Genomic DNA, 12,009 nt, shown 5'->3' on the forward strand with positions numbered 1-12,009 from the left:
TCCCTCCCTCCCCCCTCCCTCCCCCCCTTCCTTCCCTCCTTCAGCTTTTCTTCTTCATCCTCTTTTTTTTCCAGAAGTCATCAGTGTCTTGATTCTTTGCAAAATTCTCATTAAACATTGATTTTAAATTGAGTATGTATACAAAGTAAATAAAATAAAATCCCAACTCCAGTCTCACCCCCTAGATTTACAACAGTAGTCAGTACCTTGATATAATTGACTTATATTTTTTATTTTCTCAACTTTACATTGTATTTGTTAATTCCCAGTTTGACATTTATTGTACTCACATCACCTCCTCCCCCTGTGTCATATTCCATCTCTAAGTTTGGTTAGTTTTTATTTTTATATTTTATAGGTTTATAACATTTAAATTCTCTTTAATAACTATGATTCACTTTCTCTGCCTTATCTATAATTGAGTAAAAGATTTAAACTCAATAGAAACAAACTTCATGGCATTGGGATTCTGAAATTTAACCAGTACTTAATTAAGTCTGGACCTTTTTTCATTTGTCCTGCTGAACATTTGGTGGGCTCTTTCAGTGTTTTTCTTTGGTTCAGGGAAAATAATTCTCTTATTATCTGTCTCTGCTTTTAGAACTCCTTTTTGAGGCATTCTGTTTCGTTCCTTCATGTTAACTTTTCTCTCATTTTTAATTCTTGTCTTTTCCCCGTTTTTGTTTTCTGGATTACCAGTTTGAGCTCTATTCATTTTGTTATTCATCTACTGTATTTTTATATTGGCTATTATATTTTGGTTTCTAGAACCTCTTCATTTTGTATTTACTTTATTTTTATTTTTATTTATAAATAGTAGCAGTTGTTGCTTGATGGATACAGTTTGCCTACCTGTCTTTCTGAGGATACCAGTTATAATGTTTTTAAAGTTGTCTTCTGTTCTTGAATTTTCCTGGGATTGTCTTTTTTCCTGCTATTGGATTTTCTCAATTTTGATGCTCCTTAGGTGTTGGGCCATATTTATCAAAAGACTTGACTGACTGAAGTTGGCAGCTGGCCTGGGTTTCCCCTATGGTTGTGTAGGGCTCTTTCCTTAATAGCCTATCCCTGGATGAGAGACTGACTGTGAGTTTTGTGTAAAGGTAATGCATGTTGATTGTCAGGCCTTGCTTTAGGTGGGTGTGGGTGAAGAGCATGCCACGTCTGCCTTGCCTTATTGTGAATGAAGAGGAAGATTTTGGTGATTTCCCTCTTGGGCAGAGCTATCTTTCCTCTCTTTTCCTTCTTCTGTCTGTTGGGGATAGAGTGGCCTCAAGTTCTACCCTTCTTTTTCAGATCCCTGTACCTACACAAGATGTTCTCCCCAGAGAACCATCCTTAGGTTTGATCCTGAGGGCAAGAGCTGCTGCTTTGGATATTGGAGAAGGCCTACTGGCCTCACCATTCCAAATGCTGTTTGTTAATTGATTATCTGATTCTTGTTCCTTGTCCCACCACTGGTCTTCATGTTGGTTGACTCCCACCTTAAAATTTTGCAGGGACCTCCTTGGGAAGATCACTGTTACCTCAGATATTTAGGGCTGGGGCTTGCTTTGCTTTGTTTTCTCGACCTGATCCCACCTGCTTTCTGTCTTTCAGGATTTCCTCAAACTTTTGGTCTGTTCTGGGTATTTTTTGTTTTTTTTCTTTACTTTTTTCTAGTTTTCTTACCATTTTATTCTTTTGAAAATATCCTTCTGTCCTTTCAATGAAACTCTGGAAGGGAAGGGGAGGGAGGTAGATATGTTGTGTGTATGGCCAGTACTCCATCTTCAATTCCCCAGCTATCTCTTCACATTGAGCTATTTCCTATGGGTACAGAAATGAACTTTCTGAGAGGTCTTACACGTGGGAAAATCCTTAAATTCAGTCTTGATTCAAAACTGTAGAGAAAACAAAGATGGTCAGACCGTTCATGCTCAATGAATATAGGATCTGATTCTGATAGAGCAGCTACTACAGCCCCAGGCCCAGACTAGAAGTAATCCTGTTACCTGGCCTTGGTCACTCTGGAGGCCTTTTGCCCTGGGTCTCATGTGACATAAGGCCCTGGTCATGTATCTTGGCTCTTTTCTTGTCTCTGCTCTAACCTTGGCATAAAGTCTCCTCTCCGACAGCCTTTCCTTCAGCTCTGTGCCAGGAGCTCCAGTGTTGTTTGAATCTCGTAGACGGCACTAGTTTGGGTTTGGGTTTTAGCTGCCAAATGGAATTGCTATTGAAAGTCAAGTATGGTGCAAGTTTGCTTTTTATTTTCTTAGACATGAGTCAAAGAGAATAGGATCTATTCCCAGCTCATCTGGGACTTTTTTCTTTTGGAATGCTCTTTTTGCCCTAGTGATTTGTTATTTTAAAGTTAACATCATAAAGAATAGAGAAGTTAAACTTTCCTTGGTGGGGCTGAGAACCCTGTGCCCTGACTCTTCACTAGTCTCATAAAGGGGGTGACACGTCTTTAGAGAATGCATTTGGCAGGCTATATAAGAGTCTCTCTCTCCCTCCCACCTCTCCCTGGGCTGAATCCCTTGAGGCCCCCTGCGTGGATCAAAGTACTTGGCAGGCCTTTTTGCCTTCCTCTCCCACTCTGTGAGGCTTTGGAATGAATCTGATTCTTTTAGGTATTTAATGGAGGTGCCAGACAGAAGCCTGGGAAGATGCCAGCAGGCACGAGGAGAGCTGGCAACATGTGGACATAATGGGAAAGTATTCCCATTTCACCCCAAAACTGAAATTTTATTACCTTTTACCCATACCTACAAACTGTGTGGTTAATTCTCTCTCTTCTTACACAGAAGGCCTAACCATCCCTTCTTTCCATACCTGGATCCTTTCCCATGGAATATGTGACCCATTAGCCAACTGGATGAAGTAACTCTTTCCAAGGCTGCTGCCTGCTTTCCTTTTAGATTTGAGGTGGGAGGGAGAGAGAGTGCTTAGTTGGAGGGTCTGCGAGCAGAATTAATGCAAGTGGACAAGGGACTTTGGCAGGTTAGTTAGGTGTGAGAGCCAAATGAAAATATCTTTCCCTGTCTTCCCACTGGAGTGAGAAGGCCTCTTATTAAAACTTCCCTATAATAGTTATAACCCTTTGGAAAATATCCGCAAATAGCAACTTTTACCATTATGAGAACAGGATAAAGGACAGAAAAAGCATTTCTTTTATGTAATACTGAAGAGAGAAGTTTGGACTTCTGCAGATGGAAGTATCTCGGTTGGCTAACATGATCTCTTAATGATGTGCTCTTTAACTCTAGAAATACAGCATAAAGGAACAAAGCTCTGTTTGGCCCAGCTCTTTCAGTAACCATGACTGAATACCAAATTTTCCCAATTTAGTATACTCAAATTGAACAGGGGAAAGACCTGGTCTTTTCTGATTGGGGTATGAATTTGATTATGGAAGTCAAATTTGGCATACTTGTCTCACATTATCCATGGTAAAGATAGTATTAATATACTCCCTGAGTGCTCGCTTCAGCAGCACGTATGTTAAAATTGGAACAATACGGACGAGATTAGCATGGCCCCTGTGCAAGGATGGCATGCAAATTCATGAAGTATTCTGTATTTAAAAAAAAAAGATAAATAAATAATGTATATTCCCTGAGATTTTGAAGTACCAGGAGAGTGTTAGTTCATTCTATTCACTCGTATACTTAAGGCATATAATTCTGTACTCTTTTGTTTCTCTTTGTTTACATGTTTTTATCTTATGTTGTTTCTGTTTTTCTCATTGTTCAACAAATATTTAGAGAGTGCCTGCTATGTGCCAGGTGCTGTCACTCCTTAATACCTTTTGAGAAATTCTCCTAATTATTACGTATCTCCTAATTCTTATATATTTTCCCTGTAACTCAGTGCACTGCTCTGAGTAGAATGGCATGTGGAATGCAGTGATGAATGCTGTTGAATTGTGGAACTTAGTAGTTAGAACCACATAGGTACTGTTGAGTTTGCAGTGATAACAATAAGTGATATTTCTTGAGCATTTAATATGTGCCTACCATTGTGCCTTCCAAATATAATCTCATTTAATCTTTTTTTTTTTTTTGTCTTTTGTCTTTTTTCCGTGTCCAGCAACGGATTGCAACCCTCAGTGTTGCCCCCGCACCGGACCGGGGACCGGCAATGGGATCGCAAGCCTCGGTGCTGCTCCCGTGCCTCGCTCAGCCAGTGAGCGGGAGCCGGTCTGTATGTGGGATCCGAACCCTCGGACGGGAGCGCCGCCGCGCTTCCCAAGCGGCGCACCATCCAGTGCGCCACCGGGCCGGCCCTCATTTAATCTTTATAAGAACCTTACAAGGTAGTTATTATTATTTCCTAGTAAGTGGTAGAGTTAAAGTTGTAACTCGGGTCTAGCTGATTCCGGAGTATAAACTCTTAACCACTATACTATTCTACTTTACAATAACTTAACAAATGCCATAAGCTTTAATCTTAAAGTATGTTTTCAACTTTCCCAGTAATTTATTTTCCTGCTTTAGCATACTTTAGAAGGCAATTTGAGCTTGGAATTGAATAAATTTAAAGTGAGTTAATTGGGGATAGAAGAAAAGGAAACAGGGTTTAAGATATCAAAAAGCTTTTAGTAATTGCTGTTTGGTGTACAACAGTATACAAAGAAACTATACACAAGCCATTTTTTTTCTGTGAGCTCACAATTTAATCCCAAATGCAGATAGAAATGAGAGGTAAAGATAATAGAACAAGTATTAAAGTTCCCTAAATAATCTAAGGGTTTATGTTATGCATAACTCAAAGGATAAATGTGTACAGTGAGGAAGAGAAGAGAGGACATGGGCATGGGCATTAAATGTGTCATGGAGTGAAGACCACTACACATGTATTCTCTGGTATGGAGGAAAGTTGGGTGGTAATGTATCTGTTGTAGCCTATAGGTGTTACTCAGCAGGAGAGAGTTGCGATTGTTCAACCTTAGATTTGGGACACAGCCTGTAGTTTACTGCTTTTTGCAATGATTGCATCAATTCTAACTCACTAAGCTGACTCAAGATGGAGATGGTACTTGTGAGAAACTGATCAAGAAATGTAAGGGAGTCGGGAAGTGGTATGGGTGTTAGAGTCCATTAGGAGTGAATCAGTACTGAAGTCATCATGTCCATATTATGCATAGAGATGGGTTGTGAAAGCCGTGTTCTGACTTTGAAATAGCAATGGTGGGAAATGAGAGGGGAATCTTGTTATCCTGACTCTGGAGTTGCTCATCGTGGTTGTGTATAATGTTATGGGTCACAAAATTATCCTTGTTTTATGAACAACTATAGTATTTGGGGTAGGAAATGCATTATTACAAAGACAGACTTTTGAATTTGGAAGACAGTTGTTTTGGGTCAGCATATTGGGGAGAGTTAAACTTCTGAGGCAGACTGCCTGGGTTTCAGTGCTGCTCGACTGCTTATTAGCTGTACTTTGAGCTGGTCCCTAATGCTCTCTGATTCTTTTCTCATCTGTAAAATACAGATGGTAATACGTATTTGAAATGAAATGAAATAATACTTGTGACACACTTGGAACCACACTTGGCATATAATAAGCATTCAGTACATTTATTAAATTTAATTATTTCTCTGATGTTGATAGTTATTTCTGTTGCTACTGTAGCTTTTATCATTATTATTATCATTGCCATTTCCCTTTTGGAGACTTTTTGTACTACATGGATTGAGGTAACTCTCGGCTGATTTCTCTGTTTTAGAAAGAAACAATTTCCACTTTCTATTCAGATACTGTATTTCTATTTCAGATACTGTATTTTAATCTTACTATTTCCTTAATCTAGAATCCACAATAACTTCCTGCTTTCCACCATGTTAAATCTAAACTTGTCTTGCCAGGGGTTCAAATCTTTTCCCTCCTTGTTGTCTTACATGCCTTTCCTTATTTTCTAGTTCAGTCTTTTAGCCCCAGGTCCGTGAATCTGTCTACCCTCCTTTCTACTGGACTTTGTGCATGCCATCTTCCAGTGATGGCCTCCTTTCATCTCCACCACGTACTTGTAGCTTTCAACTCTCACTTCTGCACCTGCTCTTCCAGGACAGGCCTTCCCTGTGTTCTCTCACCTGACTGGTCTGCACTTCTACTTTATAACCTGGCATCTTGTATTTGCAAATATGCTGCTTTGTGTTCTTTTAAATCATGTATTTTGCTGTTCCTCTACCTAAATAGTAAATTCTTTACAGATAGTAACTACTAAATCTTCAGTTCTGTGAAGGCAGAGATTATATCTATTTTTTTTATTGAAACATAATTGGTAATGCATATTTGTAGGGTACAGAGTTGACTATCAATACTTGTGTACTATATGTGATGATCAAATCAGGATAGTTAGCATATTCATCATCATTATAATACATAATCATTCTTTGTGTCCATTAACCAAATTCTGTTTTCTTTGTCACTGTATCCCCAGTGCCTTTAGTATTCAACAATACCATTTATTGTACAAACAACTTTTTTTTTCATTGAGGAGATCTTTGAAAGATCTAGTTCAGTCTTTCAAGTAGATTGAAAGACTACCAAAGACTAGTTGCTTAGCAAGTGCCCTTAAGTGAATCAATCAAACACCCATCTCATTTTACAGAGGAAATGCTAGGATCCATTGTGGATTTGTAAATTCTCTAAACTTAATGAAAGCCTTCATTTAAGAATAGTGGTGGTATTTTTAAATTTCCATCATGCTTTACATTTGGGAGAAAGAAGGTGTTTATTTTTTTAAGTAGCTCTTATTTTCTTGGCATGCAATACTTAATATCATAGATGTAAGTCTATAAAGCTGTTTAGGCTGGATTTATTATGAGAGAGGTGCTGTGTAAACTTACTACCCCCACCCCCTTGTAATTAGATAACCAAGGTGTTTATGGAAGTGTATGTTATTTGGCCAACTGAATACATGGGTACCTTGGAGCAAAACTTTTCCTAGAATTTTAGTTTTCCACATTGTCATTTTTTAAAAGGTTAAGAACTTTGCTCCCTTATTGTAAATTAGAATTCCTTTGTATTTTACTCTTTTATTCTTTCTCTTTACTCAACAGCCAAACCAAATTTCCCTGGAAGAGAACATCCTGGTCTCCCGTTACATTAACAACCCCCTGCTCATAGATGGTGAGTTGTGATTAGGCCCTTGGCTAGATTGGGCTAGATCTTAAACTTTTTGAACTTTTTCTATTCTTCTCTAGTAAGTCTAGTGTGAAATTCTTGGCACATTGGCTCCAGAGATGAGGCTGGTTCCTTACCTACCTCAAGGGATTATTTTAAAGATGAAATGAGGTAATATAAGGGAAAGTGCTCTATAATTATACAGTAATCAATAAATAATGAAAACTGTACTATATATAATTGTACTGTATATGCACTACACATATATATGTACATTATAGTATAGTGTACTATATATACACGTATAGTACAATTGTATAGTACAATTATTATTTATCTGCAAAAGGCAAGATGTGTGGTAAGTGTATATTTCATGTGGAGAGGAGTGTTCTTTCTTTCATATTTCTTGATTATGTTGTCCTGTTCATTTTGTAACAGAAAACAAATGAACATAGTTTTTTTCTGTGAATCCAAACTTTTTTTCTAGATTTCAAGTTTGACGTGCGCCTCTATGTGCTCGTGACTTCCTATGATCCTCTTGTCATCTATCTCTATGAAGAAGGATTGGCGAGGTAAGAGACATTGTTTTTTGGGTGGAAGGGTGAGGTGGGTATATTAGAATGGATGCATTGAAGAGTTTATTAAGATCAGGCTACCTTTTTTTTTTTATTATGTTCAACTCAGGAAATTAGAATGTAACCAGATGGACTTCAGATTACAGAAATCAGTCTTATTACTCTACAGCCTCACTTGTATATCCATACATAATTTTGTGTAAACACACACCAGCAGGTATCCAGAATCACATGGTATTTTCATGCAATGACAATTGTTATGAATGAAGACCCTAGGGTATTAAGATAACTTGCCATTGTTCTTCAGAATAGATCTAGAAAGAAAAATAAAATCCCACATTTATTTACCTGTTATGTATCAGGCACTTATTTTAATCCTCACAACACCCTTAGAGTTGATGCATTTTTGTAATTGAGGAAATCGAGACAGAGAGGTGAGGGAACTTTAAGTCACTTTTCTGGATCTCACCAGCTGGTTGATAGTGGAGTGAAGATTTGAAATCATGGACCGGACTCCAGAGCTCAAGGCCCATACTGTTTCTTGCTCTCCCTTGTATTTAGGGAGTATTAGCCGATTTCTTTTTCCTTTTTGTTAACATGCAAGTTATATGCTTTATAGTCGTTGTATATATATTGTTTTCTATTTCTTGAGGTGCATTTTAGGTTTTGAGGTAATGTGACTTACAAAATTAAGTACAAGTTATAATAATTTGAATTTTTGTTTCCCATATTCACAGAATTCTATAGGTGACAGTGTTTTTATAAACCCTTTAAATTGTTTAAAATAAGTACATAGTTATACTATGTTTGTGTTCTTTCCCCCACTGTTTTGCCCTGAAGTTCTTTTTATGCATGATAGCTTTGATGTTACAGAGCACAGCACTTTAGGGAGGTGGTTTGCATCTGTGAGAAGTCATGACGAGCTAGAAAGGCATGGTCTGTATGATTCTATATTTTAGAGAATGCACTTTGAAGTTGGGAAATACCATGGATAAAAGAAGGCTACTTATTTATGTATGGGTACTTTAATTCATATTATTGTACTCTAACAACTATTATTTTGGAATGGTATTTTTTTTTTTTCAAAAGATGACCGGTAAGGGGATCTTAACCCTCGACTTGTTGTCAGCACCACGCTCAGCCAGTGAGCGAACCGGCCATCCCTATATGGGATCCGAACCCCCTCGACTTGTTGTCAGCACCACACTCAGCCAGTGAGCGAACCGGCCATCCCTATATGGGATCCGAACCCGGGGCCTTGGTGTTATCAGCACCACACTCTCCCGAGTGAGCCACGGGCCGGCCCTTGGAATGGTGTTTTAATTATTTCATATGCTTAATTCCTGTGACTTAAGTCAGAGTGAGAGTGGACTAACTAAAGCTTCTTACTGGTTGAGCTCTATCCTCCTTTAACCTCTAGGTGGCAGTGACAGCATTTATAAGCCCTGTCATATTCTTAATTAAGATTTATGAGTTTGAGCCCTGGGAACACTGGAGGCTCCTGAAACTCCCTGGTTCTGGCCTCTTCTTCCTTGAAAACTGAGAATGGGGAGAAGTAAAACATCTCTCAGTTATCGGATAAAGGACTGGACCAGGCATCTGAGCATGAACAGACTACTAGTTCTAATCAGGTTTTCATAGAAAAGAAGTTTTCTTTTTTTTTTTTTTTTTGCTTTTTGTCTTTTTCCGTGTCCGGCAACGGATCGCAACCCTCAGTGTCGCCCCCGTACTGGACCGGGACCGGCAACGGGATCGCAACCCTCGGTGTTGCTCCTGCGCCTCGCTCAGCCAGAGAACGGGAACCGGTCTGTATGTGGGGTCCGAACCCTTGGCGGGAGCACCGCCGCACTTCCCAAGCGGCACACTATAGCAGTGCGCCACCGGGCCGGCCCAGAAAAGAAGTTTTCTATAGTGTTTGTAGACACATGTGCTCTTACACTTTGAAGAACAGATATACAAGACTAGGCATAAAACCTAGTCCCTATATTATCTAGAACAAAAAGAGGTAAAATATGCTCCTGACTTCTGCTCAGGTATGCAAGGTGCTGAGGATTTTTGCTGAAGAGTTTTGTAATTTGAGACTTCTGAGCTTTCCCTCTTCTGTAGCATGAGCTTTCTCCATTCTCCTTCCTCCACTCATCCTCACCCCAGCTTGCTTGCTAAGTCTTGCTTGGGCACTGATCATGTCCTGCCACAAACTGAACTTCTGGAATAGAGAAATGATATCAAGGTTTGCCCACCATTTCTCAAGAATATCATACCAGTATGTTTTGAGTAATATTCCAAAGATATTTTACCCACACTATTAATAGCCCTCTCTATGGACAAAATTTGGCATTGTTTAAGACCTTCGTGGTTCAGAGCACAAAATGAGAGTAGTAGCAATATTTATTATAGAATTTACTACAGATATGCAAGTGCTTTTGGCTACTGGTTGTGTGTTGAAAGTCAGAATCCATTAAATTGAGTAACTCTGTTCTCTTGCTTTTAGCAGGAATTGGGGGAAAAAACCCGTGTGTGTGTGTGTGTGTGTGTGTGTGTGTGTAAACACATACACATATATATACATATATCACTGGGGGAAAAAACCCGTGTGTGTGTGTGTGTGTGTGTGTGTGTGTGTGTGTGTGTAAACACATACACATATATATACATATATCAGTGGATGCTTTTTCTCAGAATAATTAGAAAAACAGCTTTTTAAAAACTCAGACCAGATTGAACCAAAAACAACTCCGAACTTTCAGAGCTTTGGTTAGGTTTATCTAAAAGTATAGGTGAATATAAAAGCTTTATAAAAGGATGGTATGTCGCAATATGGTGGGCCTTTCACCAGAGTCCTGCGAGGGTACATTGTGCAGGGATTTCCATGTGCCTAATCCTGTGTCTTCCCTCACTGTATATCTTAGCATTCACCTGCTTTTTTAATCCTCAGGGTCTGCTCAACTGTCATTACATTCAACAACAGTCTGTAGCATCTCCAGATCTGCCATTTCTAGTAGTCTTGGGTCACATGTGTTTTATGTAAACATAACTGAAGATAATCAGTTTGGGATGAGATCACTAGGTCATTTTACTTTGAGGAAAACCATAATCTTCCCTAAAGAGATGGAATTGGAGGCAAATATAATTAGTTTCCTTCTTTAGGAAGGAAGGCTCTTATACCATATCATGTCTGTTTGGGGCCTCAAGTTAATGCTAAGTGACAGAAAGATTAAGTTTATTTCATAAGACAGTTTTGTAAAATGAGTTATTTTGTGTAAATTCTTTATTTTCTTAAATTTACTAAAGAAAAAGGACCTAATTTCTTTATAGATTAGTGTTTTCAGTTCTTGTTGTTTTATTAACATAGGAAGTAGAACTCTTACTATTTTCTTATATGTGGGTAAAATATTGCAGAGGTATTAAAATGAAATTGTCTGTCTGGTATTTGGGTCCAGCGTTTTGTGATTTTTGTGGTAGTTCCCAGAAGTCCATGCTGATTTTGAATTTCACCTGCATGTTGCCGGTTTACACCAGCAGGGGCCACTCACCTTCTAGAGAGGGTGCTGTTCTCTACCAAAATGGTGAAGATTCTTTTCCCTGTCAGAGGTGCAATCCAGAAAGACTTTGTCCTGGATTTTGCAGCTTTAGGTGGATCCAATATTGGGTTTAAATGATTTGACAAAGCCCTTTTGATTCAAGGCTAATAGTCAAATTTTCACTGAAACAAGAAAAATAAAAAGTTTTTAAAAATTGAGTTGAAAACCAAATGTGTTGTCAGAGACTTAAAGATAGGTAGCACTAGAAACTTGCGGGACATGAAAGTGCCCATCCTGGGAACTGAGAGAGTTCCACCCACGCTGTGGATGTGGGAGGAGAGGACGCTGAGAAGGTCCCAGTCGGGACTGTCTTTTTTCCACCTCAGCCATATTAGGGGAAATTCAGAAAAGACCCCACCCCCAGTTCCTTCTTCAGTAGCCTTCCTTGCTAATTAACACTGGCTCCGCAGGGATATTTACCTTTTCTCTGCTGGATTCCTGTGGTTTTGAAAGAATTCAGGTACTTGCTGGTTGCCAAGGAATTCAGATTACCTCACAGGCTGCACACTGTCCAGAATCTGCCACAGCAGCAAGTGGAGGAAAGAGATACCAACAAGGGGGAGAAAACCCTCTCCAGTGCTCATTGTCACCCTCTTTGGCAGGCCCTTGCTGTTTGTGAAGTTTGAGTCATTTCTGGCTCTGAAGACAGGGGATCAGGCTGGTAATCCCCTCCCAGACGGCTCCGTAGGGCGCTGCCTAGTCACTGCCGCATTTTGGCAGTCTCCTGGCTGCAGCTGGTT

At 39.2% G+C, this 12,009-nt stretch overlaps 1 protein-coding gene across 3 annotated transcripts in view; it reads left to right on the forward strand.

Moving 5' to 3' along the window:
- Window positions 1–12,009, forward strand: part of TTLL5 (tubulin tyrosine ligase-like family, member 5) — a 281,382-nt gene that overhangs the window by 41,346 nt on the left and 228,027 nt on the right. For all 3 annotated transcript variants that reach the window (XM_008567069.1, XM_008567070.1, XM_008567068.1), the window contains exons 8-9: window positions 7,050–7,119; window positions 7,601–7,685. In XM_008567069.1, the coding sequence (XP_008565291.1) occupies window positions 7,050–7,119; window positions 7,601–7,685 (155 nt within the window). The remainder of the gene's footprint in view (window positions 1–7,049; window positions 7,120–7,600; window positions 7,686–12,009) is intronic.

Source organism: Galeopterus variegatus, unplaced genomic scaffold, assembly GCF_000696425.1.
Source record: "Galeopterus variegatus unplaced genomic scaffold, G_variegatus-3.0.2 Scaffold290, whole genome shotgun sequence".
Taxonomy (NCBI): Eukaryota; Metazoa; Chordata; class Mammalia; order Dermoptera; family Cynocephalidae; genus Galeopterus; species Galeopterus variegatus.